Source organism: Bombina bombina, chromosome 6 (genome assembly GCF_027579735.1).
Source record: "Bombina bombina isolate aBomBom1 chromosome 6, aBomBom1.pri, whole genome shotgun sequence".
In the NCBI taxonomy this organism is placed as follows: Eukaryota; Metazoa; Chordata; class Amphibia; order Anura; family Bombinatoridae; genus Bombina; species Bombina bombina.
In genome coordinates, this window is record NC_069504.1 from 10,210,146 (window position 1) to 10,225,707 (window position 15,562).

The following is a 15,562-nucleotide window of genomic DNA, read 5'->3' on the forward strand; positions in this document are numbered from 1 at the left end:
TGGTCTCGAGAAGAATCTCTTCTCCCGATAAATATTCTGGAACTGAGAGCGATATTCAATGCTCTCAAGGCTTGGCCTCAGCTAGCAAAGGCCAAATTCATACGGTTTCAATCAGACAACATGACGACTGTTGCGTATATCAACCATCAGGGGGGAACAAGGAGTTCCCTGGTGATGGAAGAAGTGACCAAAATAATTCAATGGGCGGAGACTCACTCCTACCACTTGTCTGCAATCCACATCCCAGGAGTGGAAAATTGGGAAGCGGATTTTCTGAGTCGTCAGACATTTCATCCGGGGGAGTGGGAACTGCATCCGGAAATCTTTGCCCAAATAATTCAATTGTGGGGCATTCCAGACATGGATCTGATGGCGTCTCGTCAGAACTTCAAGGTTCCTTGCTACGGGTCCAGATCCAGGGATCCCAAGGCGACTCTAGTGGATGCACTAGTAGCACCTTGGACCTTCAACCTAGCTTATGTGTTCCCACCGTTTCCTCTCATTCCCAGGCTGGTAGCCAGGATCAAACAGGAGAGGGTATCGGTGATCTTGATAGCTCCTGCGTGGCCACGCAGGACTTGGTATGCAGATCTGGTGAATATGTCATCGGCTCCACCATGGAAGCTACCTTTGAGACAGGACCTTCTTGTTCAAGGTCCGTTCGAACATCCGAATCTGGCCTCACTCCAACTGACTGCTTGGAGATTGAACGCTTGATTTTATCAAAGCGAGGGTTCTCAGATTCTGTCATTGATACTCTTGTTCAGGCTAGAAAGCCTGTAACTAGGAAAATCTACCATAAAATATGGAAAAAATATATCTGTTGGTGTGAATCTAAAGGATTCCCATGGAACAAGATAAAAATCCTAAGATTCTATCCTTTCTTCAAGAAGGTTTGGAGAAAGGATTATCTGCAAGTTCTTTGAAGGGACAGATTTCTGCTTTATCTGTTTTACTTCACAAAAAGCTGGCGGCTGTGCCAGATGTTCAAGCTTTTGTTCAGGCTCTGGTTAGAATCAAGCCTGTTTACAAACCTTTGACTCCTTGGAGTCTCAATTTAGTTCTTTCAGTTCTTCAGGAGGTTCCGTTTGAACCCCTACATTCCGTTGATATCAAGTTATTATCTTGGAAAGTTTTGTTTTTGGTTGCAATTTCTTCTGCTAGAAGAGTTTCAGAGTTATCTGCTCTGCAGTGTTCTCCTCCTTATCTGGTGTTCCATGCAGATAAGGTGGTTTTGCGTACTAAACCTGGTTTTCTTCCGAAAGTTGTTTCTAACAAAAATATTAACCAGGAGATAGTCGTGCCTTCTTTGTGTCCGAATCCAGTTTCAAAGAAGGAAAGTTTGTTACACAATTTGGATGTAGTTCGTGCTCTAAAATTCTATTTAGAGGCTACAAAGGATTTCAGACAAACATCTTCTTTGTTTGTTGTTTATTCTGGTAAAAGGAGAGGTCAAAAAGCAACTTCTACCTCTCTCTCTTTTTGGCTTAAAAGCATCATCCGATTGGCTTATGAGACTGCCGGACGGCAGCCTCCTGAAAGAATCACAGCTCACTCCACTAGGGCCGTGGCTTCCACATGGGCTTTCAAGAACGAGGCTTCTGTTGAGCAGATATGTAAGGCAGCGACTTGGTCTTCACTGCACACTTTTACCAAATTTTACAAATTTGATACTTTTGCTTCTTTTGAGGCTATTTTTGGGAGAAAGGTTTTGCAAGCCGTGGTGCCTTCCATCTAGGTGACCTGATTTGCTCCCTCCCATCATCCGTGTCCTAAAGCTTTGGTATTGGTTCCCACAAGTAAGGATGACGCCGTGGACCGGACACACCTATGTTGGAGAAAACAGAATTTATGCTTACCTGATAAATTACTTTCTCCAACGGTGTGTCCGGTCCACGGCCCGCCCTGGTTTTTTTAATCAGGTCTGATGAATTATTTTCTCTAACTACAGTCACCACGGTATCATATGATTTCTCCTATGCATATTCCTCCTTTACGTCGGTCGAATGACTGGGGAAGGCGGAGCCTAGGAGGGATCATGTGACCAGCTTTGCTGGGCTCTTTGCCATTTCCTGTTGGGGAGGAGAATATCCCACAAGTAAGGATGACGCCGTGGACCGGACACACCGTTGGAGAAAGTAATTTATCAGGTAAGCATAAATTCTGTTTTTGTGTGCGGCCCAGCAGTGAAACAGTTAATTAGGTAACCACACCCTGCAATTAGCAAACACTGCACAATGCAGATGGCAAGGTATGGTTTTCTTGTTAACTGTTTCACTGCTGGGCTGCACACAAAATTGTCCTTAGAGGGAACACTGCTCACAGCCTATTTGGTGCTTTGGATGTAAGCAACTAGGGCACAAAAGACCAGAGTGTCCCCTAAACACAGCGAACCAAGCACAGTCCTGGAGAAGACCCGCCGGCGGAAACCCACGTAACCCTCAGCCTGCTGCCCACTGCGTAGAGGAGGAAGAATGCTGGGGCATCCTACATGAAGCAGACCCCGTGCAAGCTGCCCACCGGGATAACCGGCAACTGGTTAAAGTGAATTGGAAGGAGGTCAGTGGTCTATGGGATACTGGTGCTACCATGACCTTGCTCCAAAAGAACTTGGTGTCTGAGAACCAGCACACCGGAGACACTGTGGCTGTGAGGTTAGCAGGGGGCGCTGTGTTCCGCCTACCTGTTGCCCGGGTACATTTGGATTGGGGAGTGGGCTCTAGACATGTGAATGTGGGGGTAATGAAGGACTTACCAGCTGATGTTCTCCTTGGAAATAACTTGGCCCCCCTTGTTTCTGCCTACGCTCCCATGGGTCCCGCCGATGTTAACCCTGTGACTACCTGTGCCCAGATCCGTGCCGCAGAGACTGACCCACCTGCTGCTGAGCCCCAGGGCGCTGAGCTCAGTAAATCTCTGTCCGCTATTGATACGTGGAAGTCCCGTTACAATGCGCTGATGAAGGAGAAGAGTCAAGTAGAGGATGAAATGGTCACGTTAAACAATCGCGTAACGGTGGGAGAAAAGAGGAGCGCAGAGGAAAAAGCGCGTTTAGAACGGGAATCTCTGCTAGACAAGCTGCACCGACAGACCGCAGAAAACACCAGCTTTAGAGTGGAACATGAAACATTAAAGACAAACTTAGCGACACTGGAGGAGAAGCTGACGCTGGCTCATAGTGAGGTGCAGCAACTCAAGGGCACCCTACGTCAGTATCAAGGGCTTGTGGATACCTATAAAGAGCAGGTACAAAAAACTCGTAAAGAAGCCGATGAGATTTGTCTCCTACTGGAAAGAAGCGTGTCTGAAAACAAAAACTTGAAGGAATGTTCAGCCCTGGTCTGGGCACTGAAGAAGTTGAACCCTTATTTATACGGACAGGAATTCTCTCTCATAACGGACCACAATCCCTTAGTCTGGCTTAATCGGGTCTCAGGAGACGATGGTAGATTGCTGCGGTGGAGTTTAGCCCTCCAACCCTATAACTTCACCATCAGCTACCGGCCTGGTAAGCAGAACGGGAATGCAGATGGATTGTCCTGGCAAACTGACATTCCTACCACCTCCTAGTCCGGTCATCCCCAAGTTGACGCGCCAAAGGGTCAAGCCGGGTCTGCCGGAGTGTCCCACCAGGAGGGGGCCATGTGACAGACCCCTCTGTCAACCTCCCTACGGATTATGGATTCAGGCATTATGTTAAGTCAACATGTGCCCATTATAGGTACAGGGTGCAAATCCAACAGTACTGGAGGGGTTAACTTCAATTTTGAGTAACTGTTAGTTTTGAGTAACTGTATTGTCTAAGACAGTTGTTGTTAGCAGTTGGTGTTGTTGCACCAGTTTTAAGCACTGGCTAGAAGCAAAATAAATAGCTGATTTAAACTTAAACTTGGACTGAATTATTTAGACGACATTTTTAAGATGACGATGTCTCTGCCTAACTAAAAGATATTGCGGATCCTACTGCCTCTCCTCTACAAGGGGCTTATATTTGCAGCTCTGCTGTGGAGCTCTTTGCCACTTCCTGCTGACCAGGAGGCAATATCGCACAAGTAAGGATGAAATCCGTGGACTCGTGATATCGTAAAAGAAATACATTTATCAGGTAAGCATAAATGTCCTTTTTCCTCTGAACCTCATTTCTCCTAGGATAAGGCTGTTTAAATATTGCATCAGTTTCTCCTATACGTCCTAAGCCTTATTGGCATCACAGGCAGTGCCCTGCGGTTCCTCTTAAACTCACTGAGGAGTGCATTTGCTTGCAGATTTTATAGTTCAGGTATTCTCTGTGATATGTTTTCCCTCTGAGCCTCATGTCTCCCAGGATGATGCTGTTTAGGCAATACCACAGCTTCCTCCTTATCTGTCCCAAGCCTCTATGGCATCACATGCAGTGCCCTGCAGTTCCTCTCAATCTCCTGGAGGAGTTTTTTTGCCTGCAGATTTTGTAACGCAGTCTTTTTCTGCCTTGCTATTCTTCATGGAAAAAGCAAGAGTACATTTTACAGATTTAGATGGTAAGTTTTCTGCTCCTCATTCGGCTACACAGGTTACTCTCTCTCATAAGTCTGGCGAGGAGAATTTGCAGGTAGCTTCTGTGGATAGAATCTTATATTCGGACAGAATAATTCCTTCATCTGATGTTGAAGTGGTCTCCTTCAAAGGTATGCTTACACACCTCCATGTACTGTTATAGGAGGTTTTAGCTGCTTGGATGACATTGATTCTCCTGTCGTTGTCAACCCTTGGAAGTTTTGTGAACTTTATCATTTCTATGATGTTCCTTCCTATGAGTAAGTGTTACAAGAAGTGCCTTGGATATCTTCACAGGAATAGGAGAAGCTAGGGATACCTGCCTCCCGTCTTTTAAATGATTTTCCTGTCGCTGACTCCCTTAAAATGGTCGGTGCCCTTAGTGGAAAGGAGCTTTTCCACTATGGCTCAGAGAACTTCAATCCCTATGGAGGGTGGCTACTCCTTTACGGATCCATGGATGAGAAGCTGGAGGTTTAATTGTTCATTTAGAGCACTGCCTTGTCTTATTAGTCTTGCTGTGCTAGCCTGCCGGGCATTGTAGCTGAAATCTTGGTCAGCTGAGAAGCCTATCTGGGGATTAGTGGTACAGTCTAGGCTTTCTAGTCTGCAGTTGCAGGTTCAATATTTTTGTTTCCTCAAAATTTACACTTCTGGCCTTTTTCTTTTCAAGGATGAGACCTGGTTTGGTCTGGTCTGGCTGAACTTTTCTCTGACTTTACGAGTGAAACAGGTGTTTCTGCCACACATCAGGACAGCAGGATTAGAGGAATGTTTTCCCTTTCCTCTTTCAGTAGGGTCAATTATGTACTTTGGAGTCCAATCTAGATTCCTCCCTGGGGCAGATTTCTCCTTCTAGAGTATCTGCAATCCAGGTATAATGAGACGTTACTTGAACTGTGTTCAGGACATTCCTCTCTGGGTAGTTCCAGTGTCACTTGGGGAACAGAATCTAGGTATTTCCTCAAGTTGCTTAGGATTCTGACCTTCAAAGTAGTATCCATTCTCCTTTGGTTCAAGAGGGCCTGTTCATGACGAACATTGTCCTGAAGGATGTGTATGTTTGTGTTTCCATGATTCAGTATCTTCTCATGTTCTGAGTTTCGTCTTCCTAGCAAGAAGTGCTAGGGTGGTTTTTCTGAACAATATATTGTTCTGGTGTTATCCATCCTTCGAGGAATCTCTCTTTCAAGAGATCTTTTCCAATCTTTTTTCCTATGGATGGGAAATGCTTTTGGAGAAGAGTTCCCTTGTTCATCTACAAGAGGGATTTATTGGACTTTTATAGATTTTCTATCTAGGAGAAGATCTAGGATTTATACCTTTTCCCTCTCTGCAGTTTCCTGTCCGATCAGCAGCAAGTTCTAGTTGTCCGATAGATAGCCTAGCCAGCTTACACCCAGAAGGTGGGGAGTTTGGATCTAGCTGCAATTGATTTGTCCTTCACTTTTCAGTGACTCAATGTAGGAGGGAATTGGTCCGATGGTTCTGTTATTATATCTGTCTCAGGACTTCTGGAGACTTTCTTGGGTGCGGTGTCCATAGACGCCTACATGTTGGGCTTGGAAGCAGCGAGGGACTTAATTAAGGCGCAGGGATTATGGACTTGGAAGGGTATGCTCTCCTCCTTAACTTCTTGGAGTGGAGAGCGATCTTCATTGCTTTGATGACTTGGTCTCAGTCGTCTTTAGCTTGGTTCTAGTCGGGCTATATCTCCTCAATGGTTTACATCAACCACCAGGGAGGAACTCGTAGTTCCTTAGCCATGTTGGAGGTGTTTTGGATTGTCCAGTGGGCGGACGCTCACTATTGTTGTCTGTCATCCCTTTTTCAGAAATTTGGAATAGGAGTTTTGAACAGACATATTTCATTCCAGGGAGTGGGCTCTCTATCCAGAGGTTTCTCTAAGTATACCCTCAAATGGGGGGTTCCGGAAATGGCTTGTGAGGGCATTTTCTGCAGAAAGCCAAGTGTTGTCCAGGGTTCGTTTCTTGATCAAGTAATTTGCAGACCGCCATATTTGGATGTTCTAGAGTTTCAAGTTTCAGTACTTGCATACCTATTTCTTCCTTTTGTTCTCATTCCACGAGTAGAACGTTGGTAATCCTTATAGCCCCTGCGTAGCCTTGCAGGATCTGGTTTGCAGAACTAGTGGAGATGTCGTCTCTCCCACCTTGTAGACTGCTTCTGAGGAAGGACTCTCTGATTCTGGGTCTGTTCCTTCATCCAAGTCTCTTTTCTCTAAAGCTGTCTGCTTGGAGATTGAACGCTTAGCTCTATCTAAGCGTTGTTTTTTCGAGTGGGTCATTGAACTCATGTGTCTGGCTTGCAGGCGTGTTCCTAGAACGATTTATTATAAGATATGGCATATCTTTCTTTATTGGTGTGAATCCTAGGGCTACTGGTGGAGTAAGGTCAGGATTTCTAGGATTTTGTCTTTTTTCCAGAAGGGTCTGGAAAAGGATTTGTCTGCGAGTACTCTGAAGGGTCAGATCTTTGCTTTGTCTGTTTTTGCTACATACGTCTGGCGGGTGTGCCAGATGTGCAATTTTATATTTTATTTTTTGTCAGGCCTTGGATGGAATCAGGCATGTGTTTAAGTCGGTTTCTCCTCCTTGGAGCCTTAACTTAGTTCTTTAAGTTTTGCAGCAGGCTCAGTTTGAGCCTTAGCATTCCAAAGATTTAACATTTTTGTTTCCTAAATGGAAATATTGTTTGGAAATTTGTTATTCCTTTTCTATGTCCTCATTTTTATATCTTGAGGAATGTGGGTGCACATCTGGGATTTTGTGCATGTTTTAATATTTTTTTCTACTGGCAACTAGGTTTTTTTGCCAGTCTTCTGGTTTTATTTATTTTCTCTGTAAGAGGAAACTGCTGCTACTTCTCTTTCTCTGGTTGAGAAGTTTAATTCGTTTTTTTCAGACTGCGGGGCTGCAGTCTCCTGAGAGAGTTATGGCTCATTCCACAGGGCTGTCTCTTCTTTTTGGGCTTTCACAGGTGAAGCTTCTGTGGATTAGTTTTGCAAGGCTGCAACTTGGTCTTCTCTGCATACTTTTTCCAAATTTTACAGATTTTATACTTTTGCCTCGACTGAGGCCTCTTTTGGGAGAAAGGTTCTTTAAATGGTGGTGCCTTCTGTTTAGGTTACCTGTCTTGTCCCTCCCTAATCATCTGTGTCCTCTAGCTTGGGTATTGATTCCCACTAGTAATTGATGATTCCGTGGACTCACCATATCTTAGGAAAGAAAACATAATTTATGCTTACCTGATAAATGTCTTTCCGGATATGGTGAGTCCGCTGCCCCGCCCTTTATTTTAAGAGTTATTTTTTACTAACACCTCAGGCACTTCTACACCTTTGTGGTGTTATCTTTTTCCATTTCCCTTCGGCTGAATGACTGGGGGTTATGGGTAAGGAAAGTGACATATAACAGCTTTGCTGTGGTGCTCTTTGCCGCCTCCTGCTGGCCAGGAGTGATATTCCCACTAGTAAATGATGATGCCGTTGGCTCACCATATCCGGAAATAAATAAATGTATCAGGTAAGCATAAATTATGTTTTTGAATAATAATAAAAAAAAATGAAGGGATTCTGAGTAGTGTGTATTTTCAGCTTATCTCGTGGGACATGCAAAAGGTGTTTATGTCCCAGGTAAGAATAGCAGCAAGCAGGCTTTTGTTCCTATAACGACCTATAGTGCCGTATACTCTTTTATACTGTGTACACAAGCACTGGCGTGCTGGGAGCTTAGCAACTTGTTCCAAAGGGTTTTTCATGACGTCATTTATCCATATAGCTTTGGGGGTGGAAAAAAACTTCTCTGGTTTGGGACTAAAAACTCTGATTATAACAACCTCTGTTCATATTTTGAGAACATAGAGCTCAGATTTTCTGCTACCACACATGCATGAGATCTAGAAGATTCACAGTGGGTTCTCATTTCTCCACTTGCTTCGTCTTATTACACCCTCACCCCAGTTTTGTTATGTCTGAAACAGGATATCCCATTGATTTCCTCAGCTTTTTTTTTTCCTCTTGTAGTTTCTGAGTCTTGATGATATAACCGATCCCAAGAAAGCCAGTGTTGACATGAAGAAGGACCAGAACCCCAATGTGAGTCTTTTATGTGTGAGCATGAAGTGCTAGTATGTACCTGCATCCAGACATGTAGTGACAGCCTGCAGCCTGGTGTACACTGACAGACCTAGCCAGATACACATATACACATACATACATACACACACACACACACACACATATACACCTACACACACACACACACACACACACATATACACCTACACACACACTGTCAGCATATGGCCGGGTTATAATACAATATATTTAATAATTATTCTTTAAAATAAACCCCCAATAAAATGCATATACGAAACAATTAAAATTAATGTAAATTCCTAAATTCTTTATATTAGTTAAATTTATAAACACATTGAATTATATTTATAGGAACTAGATTATGAATCAAACTATACAAGTGTAAACTGTTACAATATTCTTGACAAAGCAAACCAAATATACCTTTTTAGAATTAACCTTATTCACAATTGAATTGCATTAAAATACCATAATGAGATACCAAGATATGGTTTAACGTCCAGACAAATATACTTATGCTATTTAGCCCACAAATGATTCTATATAACTCTAATTAAAACATCAGAAATTGTATATATTATTTGTGCAAACAACCAACTCCTATGCCAATTTTATCTGAGCTGAAATGAATTCTTAATTATCTACAATTAAGACAAATTCTAAAATATATTTATATATGTGCAAAGATAAATTACTTAGCATTAATGATTAGTTTTAGACTAAACAGGATTATGAATGCAAGCTAAAATACAAAGTATCCTTTAACTCTACTAACTGCAATTAGTTATAGTTACCAATAGTGAATGTATTTGCTCTAAAATATCAAATTATATACTTTACCCAAATAAGCAAATCAATGTTATTCCAGAGTTCCTTGTGGGTCATCTGTGGAGGGTTTACTCACAATATGCACAGGTATAGACTTCAATAATTGTTAATCTTTTTGTTCAAGAAAGTGTCCCCAAAAATGGCAGAGAATATGCTTGGCACCAAAGCCTATGTATTTTCTCTCCAAAAAATGAATGCTTCTCTTAGTCTTTCTCCCTTAGCAGTAAGTCTCTGGAACTTTATTCCAAGAATAAAGAATTCCTCCTCCGTTTCTTTAATCCTTCCCACAAGATTTTGATAGGCCCTTTTGATGCTTGTCCCTGATCCGCCCTTAATGGAACTGAGCATTGATTGGTTATTTGGATTTGCATATGTTTTAAACAGTTAATTCGTTTGACTGTCATCAGTTTTAATCCCCTAGGGGGCAGCAAACAACCGCAAATGCAGATCTCATCATCAATATTGCTAACAATTTAATACATCCTTATAAAGTGATTATTTAACATACTATAACTTTTAGCATTAATAAACCTCTCTTGTCAGCATCTATATTTCATTTAGCTTAAAGGGACACTCAAGTCAAAATTAAACTTCACGATTCAGATACAGCAGCAATTTTAAACAACTTTCCAATTTACTTCCATTAACAAAATGTGCAGTCTTTTAATATTTACACTTTTTGAGTCACCAGCTCCTACTGAGCATGTGCAAGAATTCACAGCATATACGTATATGCATTTGTGATTGGCTGATGGCTGTCACATGGTACAGGGGGAGTGGAAATAGACAGAACTTTGCAATTTATTTTAAAAAAATCTACTCATTTGAAGTTCAGACTAAGTGCTATTGCATTGTTTTCTTATCATGCATTTGTTGATTATGCAAATCTATTTTATTGACTGGTCCTTTAACAGAACATGTACACTTTGACACCAACCACCAGTATTTATCAATTTCTATGTTAAAATAGAAAATATTTGTAAAAACTTCCTATACACCATATAATATGTCTTAGGTCAGCCCTTGCAGGCAATCTTGTATCCGCATCTATTGGCCCCATCTGGAAGATAGAAAAACAAAACAAAAACATGTTGTATATTTCAAAAATGGGATTATTACAATTGTAATTTAATCTATTACAAATCTGAATTGCATTTCCCATATACATATATAGATAAGAAGCAATGTAGGTGCCTGCTGCAAAGAAATCACATCCGCCACAAAGAAAGCAAGTAAAACGACTTTATTCAAAGTCAAAAGTATAGACAAGGTACATGGAAGCTCGGGAGAGAGCCAGAAAGGATAAGAACGTCCGACGCGTTTCCTGCCCGTAGGCACTTCGTCAGGGACTAAGCAAAGTAAAACCTATGATTCTTTTAAAGACAAGGCATTTCCTGTTGCGTGTATACACCTGTAACCGGACACACCTGTCATGGATTCTTAAAGGGGTGGCCAGTCCTCACAATTATATTATCCCGTAGCACTCGCCGTGTTAGCACACTTAAAATATGGTTAACCATAATTGTATAAATTCAGTTTATATATCTTGTATCAAAAGGTGCTATACACGGCAGGTATATAGGGTAAATAGAGTGAGAAAATTATATATCCACAATAAGCAGTGTAATATAGAATTAAACAAAAGGTGTATATTAATGTCTTTAAAAAAACATGAAAACATATAAATAAGAACCAGGAAATGAAAAAATAAAAGATAAGAAATCCTTAATCCCAATGATCCCAGAAATGACTAAATTCAAGTTGTTAATACATAATAATAATAAAATATGTATCCTTAAGAATATGTGATGAGGCTGGAACAGAGAAATACACACGTACAAAATGTGAAATTTAAGATTTAAAATAACATGTTATATCCAATCTAGAACCACACACATATACAATGTGAAATTCAAAGTTGGAAGCAACACATGCCATTTCCGATTCAGAGCGATAAATCAACGCAGCCATATCAGCAACTGAAATGTTTTATGTTTCAAAGCTGTCACAAGTTGTGTAAGGCGCCACGTTAACATTGCACCGGATACGGATTAAAAAAATGAGATGTTTAAATAAACATAGTCAAAGGCTATGTTTTGCTAGCCAGTAGCACACCCCGTTCTTTAGTGCGATGTGAATATTAATGTATCATCTTAACTGATACCATGAGGTGATATATATTACACTGCTTATTGTGGATATATATATAATTTTCTCACTCTATTTACCCTATATACCTGCCGTGTATAGCACCTTTTGATACAAGATATATAAACTGAATTTATACAATTATGGTTAACCATATTTTAAGTGTGCTAACACGGCGAGTGCTACGGGATAATATAATTGGAAGGACTGGCCACCCCTTTAAGAATCCATGACAGGTGTGTCCGGTTACAGGTGTATACACACAACAGGAAATGCCTTGTCTTTAAAAGAATCATTTGTTTTACTTTGCTTAGTCCCTGACGAAGTGCCTACGGGCAGGAAACGCGTCGGACGTTCTTATCCTTTCTGGCTCTCTCCCGAGCTTCCATGTACCTTGTCTATACTTTTGACTTTGAATAAAGTAGTTTTACTTGCTTTCTTTGTGGCGGATGTGATTTCTTTGCAGCAGGCACCTACATTGCTTCTCATTGGATTTTCATTTACCCGAGACTTGGGAGTGTCTCGTTACCTGACTGCAAGGAGCCTCGCTATCATCTCGCACAGTGATCTAGCGGATTTAAGGTAATCTTTTTGTATCCGAGATTCCTTGTTAACATATTACACAATTGATATACCTGACATGTTTTTACTTTAGACCGAATTTTTCACTAAGAGACTGATAGCGATACTTAAGAGATACATTTGATATTGCACGACTAACAACATACAGTTTGGTATACTGTGATACAATCTGAACTGTTATTCGTAACATCACATCTTACCACATTAAGTGTAATATTGTAACACAGTGTTTAGAGTGCATCATCTATTGATTACATATATAGATATTTATACAGTCTGAGAATCAATTATACTTGAAATTTAAATACAAGTTGTATTTTAAAATGAGTTTGAGCTACAATACAAACATGTGTTTCTGTTTGGTTCAGTACATGTTTGTCTGGGGCAATTAACAAGTATGTGCTAATTACTGTATTCTCAGAAGTTCTGTTTGTTACCCCCTACGGGGCTGTTAGCTTCAAAAGCTAAACCTTTTGTTTTTAGCTGAAATATTGTAATCAGGAAAAAGGGGGTTTGGGGCTTTTGATCATATCTTCCACCAAAACACAGACTATTGGCTCCATCAACCCAGGGGTTTGTGCTGGTTAATGAGACAGATGCTCTCTTTTGAACTCTTAGATGCTATGTTAATCAGGAGCAATGTATCTTATGTCTGATCTAAGATTTGGAATACCCAGAAGGTATTCAGTGATAAAATGAGCATGCTCAAACTTACTATTTGAGAGATTTCATACTTATTTTATTTTAATATATATACATATATAGTCCACTAATATCTACAGATACCCTGACAACACACATACACACACATATATACACACTGTATTTTGTAGTGAGACACAACACTGAGAAGCTTCTTTACACACAAACCTTCCTTGTTAGACTTGTGTCCTTTTGTTAGTGACAGACTTCGGTGTCACTTGTATCCCACACTGAGAAGCTTCTTTACACACAAACCTTCCTGGTTAGACTTGTGTCCTTTTGTTAGTGACAGACTTCGGTGTCACTTGTATCCCACACTGAGAAGCTTCTTTACACACAAACCTTCCTGGTTAGACTTGTGTCCTTTTGTTAGTGACAGACTCCGGTGTCACTTGTATCCCACACTGAGAAGCTTCTTTACACACAAACCTTCCTTGTTAGACCCATTTAACTTGTGTCCTTTTGTTAGTGACAGACTTCGGTGTCACTTGTACCTCACACTGAGAAGCTTCTTTACACGCACAAACCTTCCTTGTTAGACCTATTTAACGTGTGTCCTTTTGTTAGTGACAGACTTCGATGTCACTTGTATCCCACACTGAGAAGCTTCTTTACACGCACAAACCTTCCTTGTTAGACCTATTTAACTTGTGTCCTTTTGTTAGTGACAGACTCCGGTGTCACTTGTACCTTACACTGAGAAGCTTCTTTACACGCACAAACCTTCCTTGTTAGACCTATTTAACTTGCGTCCTTTTGTTAGTGACAGACTCCGGTGTCACTTGTACCTCACACTGAGAAGCTTCTTTACACGCACAAACCTTCCTTGTTAGACTTGTGTCCTTTTGTTAGTGACAGACTCCGGTGTCACTTGTACCTCACACTGAGAAGCTTCTTTACACCCACAAACCTTCCTATTTAACTTGTGTCCTTTTGTTACAGATGCCACCTTCTGCACATTCAGACCATTTTCTTGTGTAATTTTTACTTTCAGGTTGTGAACATTGTCCCCCTGACACCGATGGCTCTGGTACCTCCGGAGGAGATTGAGAAAAAAAACAACCCCCTATACAGGTGAGGTCTGTCAGCTGCATTATCCAATCCCCCTGACACAGCTGTTCTGCATTGCTAAGTCTTTTACTTTATTTAAAGCCGTAAAGGTGAGGTGCTCGCCAGCAGAAAGGATTTCCGTATGAACACATGCACCCCCCATGCCAGTGGAGCCTTCATGCTTGAGCTGGCTGGGATGTCCCCCACACGCTTCCTGCAGCAGATACCACCACAGAGAGAAGTCATCCGGGAGCCAGGTAAGGAGGGGCCTCTGCCCAGTCTTCATATGGTGGTGTAACTGACCCCTTGGAATAAAGTAGTAGATCCAAATAGCTTGTCCCTGAGGTCACTGACTTCTGTTAGATACAAGGCAAAACCCCTGTATAAAGTGCTCAGGATCAACTTAAGCTATTTAATGTCCCAATAGCAGCATTTATGGAGCTAGTTTAGCAAGTAGGTAGCTGATGGAACTGTTGGTATTTTAGTGCAATAAATACGTGTTTCCAGGGAGAAACAAATTTCTCATTCATTTACCCACAAGTCCGCTTGTAACCTCCAGGTGACGAGAATGTGCAGCTGGGAGATAATTTAAACATGGAGGCAGAAACGTCAGACTGTGTTGCTCCTGTTCCCGTCCTTAACTTCTCTGATGCAGGTGAGAGCGATGGCTGTTTAACTTCTGCCGGCAATAATAGGGTGATAGCATGCATTAAATACGCAGAAAGCTTGTGCTAATGTCTTTTTTTCTTTCTTTTCCTTTTACTGTTTAATAGCGTGAATGGGTCATGATTGTTTTCTCTTATTATCCCTCTTTGCCACTCTGGTCCTTAAAGTGATGGTGCTTTTCTATTCATTTAGCACAGTCCTATCTTTTTTTTTTTTTTTTTTTTTTTTTTTTTTTTTTAACCTGAGTTGTCGCCACTTTAGCCAAGTCACTTCCTCTTGCTATCGTCCTATTACTTAGGGGCCAGCAAGCATGTGCAGACTGTACATCTTTTTGTAGGTTTATTTTGAGCTTTGGATTGCTGGCTCCTGGGATTTGTGTGCTTTTAGTACTCGTGCTGTCACCATGTAGTCTTGTAGGATGTTGAGCTCTCCCTGTGTCCCATCATGTCTGATTCCTGAGGTCACATGTTGGACATAGCTTTGTACAGACCGTTGGCAGGACATTATCCTTTATCTTTCTCAGATCCAGCTGTGGAGAATGTTGACTGTGGTGGGTTTGTTCCTCTGGATGATCTGCATGAAGCAGATGATGGAGACATGGAGCCGGCAGAACATATTGAGCGCCAGAAGGTATGTGCATCTGTGGCTCAGTGTAGAACAGGCGATCCTGTTTCTGTGTAGCGGATGCTCAGCAGCAGATACATTCAGGCATATGTGTATCAGTGAAATGTCCTATAAATAAGAGTTAGCATAAAATGAGCGCCAGCTCTTACCCTGCATGTAATAAATAATGAGCTGCCTTCATCTAAGTCACTGGTCAGAACCTAATGACAAGAGGGACTCCGGATATTTGTGCTCTGACAAGAATTACCCTCCTGTGTTGCCCTGTTTGTGATATGACCATGCCCTGACAATACAGTGATGGTGAGAAGA

At 41.4% G+C, this 15,562-nt stretch overlaps 1 protein-coding gene across 2 annotated transcripts in view; it reads left to right on the top strand.

The window, feature by feature from the left end:
• The window catches only part of NCAPH2 (non-SMC condensin II complex subunit H2), a 382,774-nt gene that overhangs the window by 94,438 nt on the left and 272,774 nt on the right, over positions 1–15,562 (top strand). For both annotated transcript variants that reach the window (XM_053716310.1, XM_053716311.1), the window contains exons 6-10: positions 8,579–8,650; positions 13,908–13,987; positions 14,066–14,220; positions 14,523–14,618; positions 15,153–15,259. In XM_053716310.1, the coding sequence (XP_053572285.1) occupies positions 8,579–8,650; positions 13,908–13,987; positions 14,066–14,220; positions 14,523–14,618; positions 15,153–15,259 (510 nt within the window). The remainder of the gene's footprint in view (positions 1–8,578; positions 8,651–13,907; positions 13,988–14,065; positions 14,221–14,522; positions 14,619–15,152; positions 15,260–15,562) is intronic.